General features: G+C 35.0%; 1 protein-coding gene across 1 annotated transcript; it reads left to right on the top strand.

Annotated features, from left to right (window-relative positions):
* The first annotated feature begins 708 nt into the window (after positions 1 to 708).
* On the top strand, positions 709 to 1,862 carry LOC107286464 (group 10 secretory phospholipase A2-like). The gene is made up of 2 exons (XM_029283934.1): positions 709 to 1,004; positions 1,601 to 1,862. Exons 1-2 carry the CDS (start codon positions 793 to 795, stop codon positions 1,860 to 1,862), a joined length of 474 nt encoding a protein of 157 aa, XP_029139767.1. The 5' UTR covers positions 709 to 792.
* The last annotated feature ends 349 nt before the right edge of the window (positions 1,863 to 2,211 follow it).

Below are 2,211 nucleotides of genomic sequence, written 5' to 3'. Positions count from 1 at the left end.
TATAAGCGTATGCCTGCCTGTTATGACTCAGACATTGCAACTGCTACGGAGTTTTTTATTTTCTTCCTACAACAAAGTCATATATACCGTATTTGTCTTTAGTTTTATAATTAAGGTTGAATACTATGTAATAAAAAGAGAATAGGATATTTTCAGGCATGTGTATTTGATAGTCAAGAAATGTGGAAAAAAAGCAAGTCAATTTTAAAACAATTCTTCAATTTGGAGTTTTGATTTTGTCTTGAAAATATGCCCAAGATAAATGGTAAAGAATTCTATTCAAATCAGGAGGCTGAAAGGTTGCTCTTTCTACTTTGTTGTGTTTCCCATTCATTTGCTGCACACCCAACATGATTTTAATTTTCATATTCCTTGACAACTGTGCAGACTAAAATTAATACACATAGTTTATAGTAAATGTTGTTAGATAGATAGTATATTCATATCGCCCATAAGGACTCCCTTGAAAGTCCTGTTCATCTTTCACTATCTGGTGCAGGAAGGGAGTTTGTTGAAAGCTATTGCATGGGGGGGAAAAGAAGTTGGTTCCTCCAAAATAGCAATGTTGCTGTCCACCATTCTGCATGTAGGCTTGCTTGAAGCCTTGAGCAATATTGAGGACATAGATGGGCAATTTACTTTCTGAAAGAGCTGAGGGGTAACACCAACCCAAAACTTAATCTAAACTTCCTCTACTTTCTAACCGCTATCCAACACTCCAGCCAAACACAGGTATAATGTGTATATTTATGTAGGAGCACATTGTATAAAAAGAGATAAAGCATTTATTGTATGGACCTACTCAAATGCAGTAAAATCTTAATTTCTGCCTTTGCAGTATGGAATGGTGTTCTTGGAAGGAAACATTTTGTGAATAAAAGAGGACTCATTGAATTATACGGAACCCTAAAATGTGGTACAAGCCGATTTTCTTTGGCCTATGTAGGTTATGGATGCTATTGTGGCCCAGGAGGAAATGGATGGCCTAAGGATGAAACAGATTGGTACGTACGACACTTCTTTCTCTGTTTCTATTACGTTCTTCAACTGAATTGATCCCATTCTATTTAATATATTTTAAATGAGGCCAGATTTACTTTGAGACAAAAATATATGGAAAAATAATAGTATAATATGATAAGAAAAAGGGAAGCAAATAACAAAATAATTGTGAGCACTCAGATGATATGATATGATTAGTCCAAACCTTCTCCTTTATTATGCTAGATGACATCATAATGTTGCTAAATTGCAAAGGCAATAGAAGAAAAGGTATGACCATGTGATCTCTTGCTGCAGTGAAACTAGAGCAGTATTTATTTTCAATTATTATACTTAATTTTTCACCCACATATATACACAATATGTATTTATGAACATCAAACCACTGTTGCTGTGTTTTCCTAAGACACTTCAGAGAAGTGGTTACTTCTTAAAGTATCCAGACTGTGAAGAGCTTCATAGAAGTACTTGATTGGGCTTGAAAATGTCTCACACACCAGAGCACTGTAAAAGTAGAGATAGAGTTTCACATGCGGCACATTCTGCTTGATGTTCAGGGCTCACATCAATGGTATTAATCAATCTCTGCTGCTGAAAGGTGCTGCCATAGACATGACTGCTGTTACGATTTTGCACAACGACAAGGCTGTCACCCGATAACAGACAGATATAAATGGACTTGTCAAGACAATACTGTGATATGTGGTAAGGTACAACTTGAATTTCATTATTTTCATTTACCTTATCCCAGAGACGCACAAGCAGATACAGATGTTCTAGAGGTGAAAAATTCAGCTTTAATTTTAGAATATCCTATTGGTTTACTCAGAGAGAAAAGCTTTCTCTTGGAAGATTCATAACACTGTTCCTAGCAGACTTTGTTTTAAACAACTTTAATACTAACAAAATTTCTCATAGCTGCCTAAAGATTCAGCTTACAAAAATACAATGTAATAGTAATTGAATTAAAGTTTTCTCTGGGCTAAAAGTGCTTGTGAAAGAGCGTTGATTTTGATGTTGGATATTTTAATTAATTAACTCAAATGAGGTTTGACCAACAGCAGTATTTTCTACTATCCTATGTCTAGATAGAGTATCATTTTGTTCTTTCCATTTTGCTAAGCCTGGTGCTAGGACATGCCAGTTCTTTTGTCCATACCACTACTGGACAAGAAAGTCCACAAATATGATTTTAACTTAAAGCAATTT

This window comes from Protobothrops mucrosquamatus, unplaced genomic scaffold (genome assembly GCF_001527695.2).
Source record: "Protobothrops mucrosquamatus isolate PMUCROS unplaced genomic scaffold, P.Mucros_1.0 scaffold_96, whole genome shotgun sequence".
Taxonomy (NCBI): Eukaryota; Metazoa; Chordata; class Lepidosauria; order Squamata; family Viperidae; genus Protobothrops; species Protobothrops mucrosquamatus.
This window is presented reverse-complemented; position numbering and strand designations above follow the sequence as displayed.

Bases quoted from the DNA above. Each gene is read 5' to 3' on its own strand.
- LOC107286464 (XM_029283934.1), top strand. From the start codon at position 793: ATGGACCTACTCAAATGCAGTAAAATCTTAATTTCTGCCTTTGCAGTA. The intron at 1,005-1,600 runs GTACGTACGACA...TGCTGCTGAAAG, and splicing joins CCTAAGGATGAAACAGATTG to GTGCTGCCATAGACATGACT.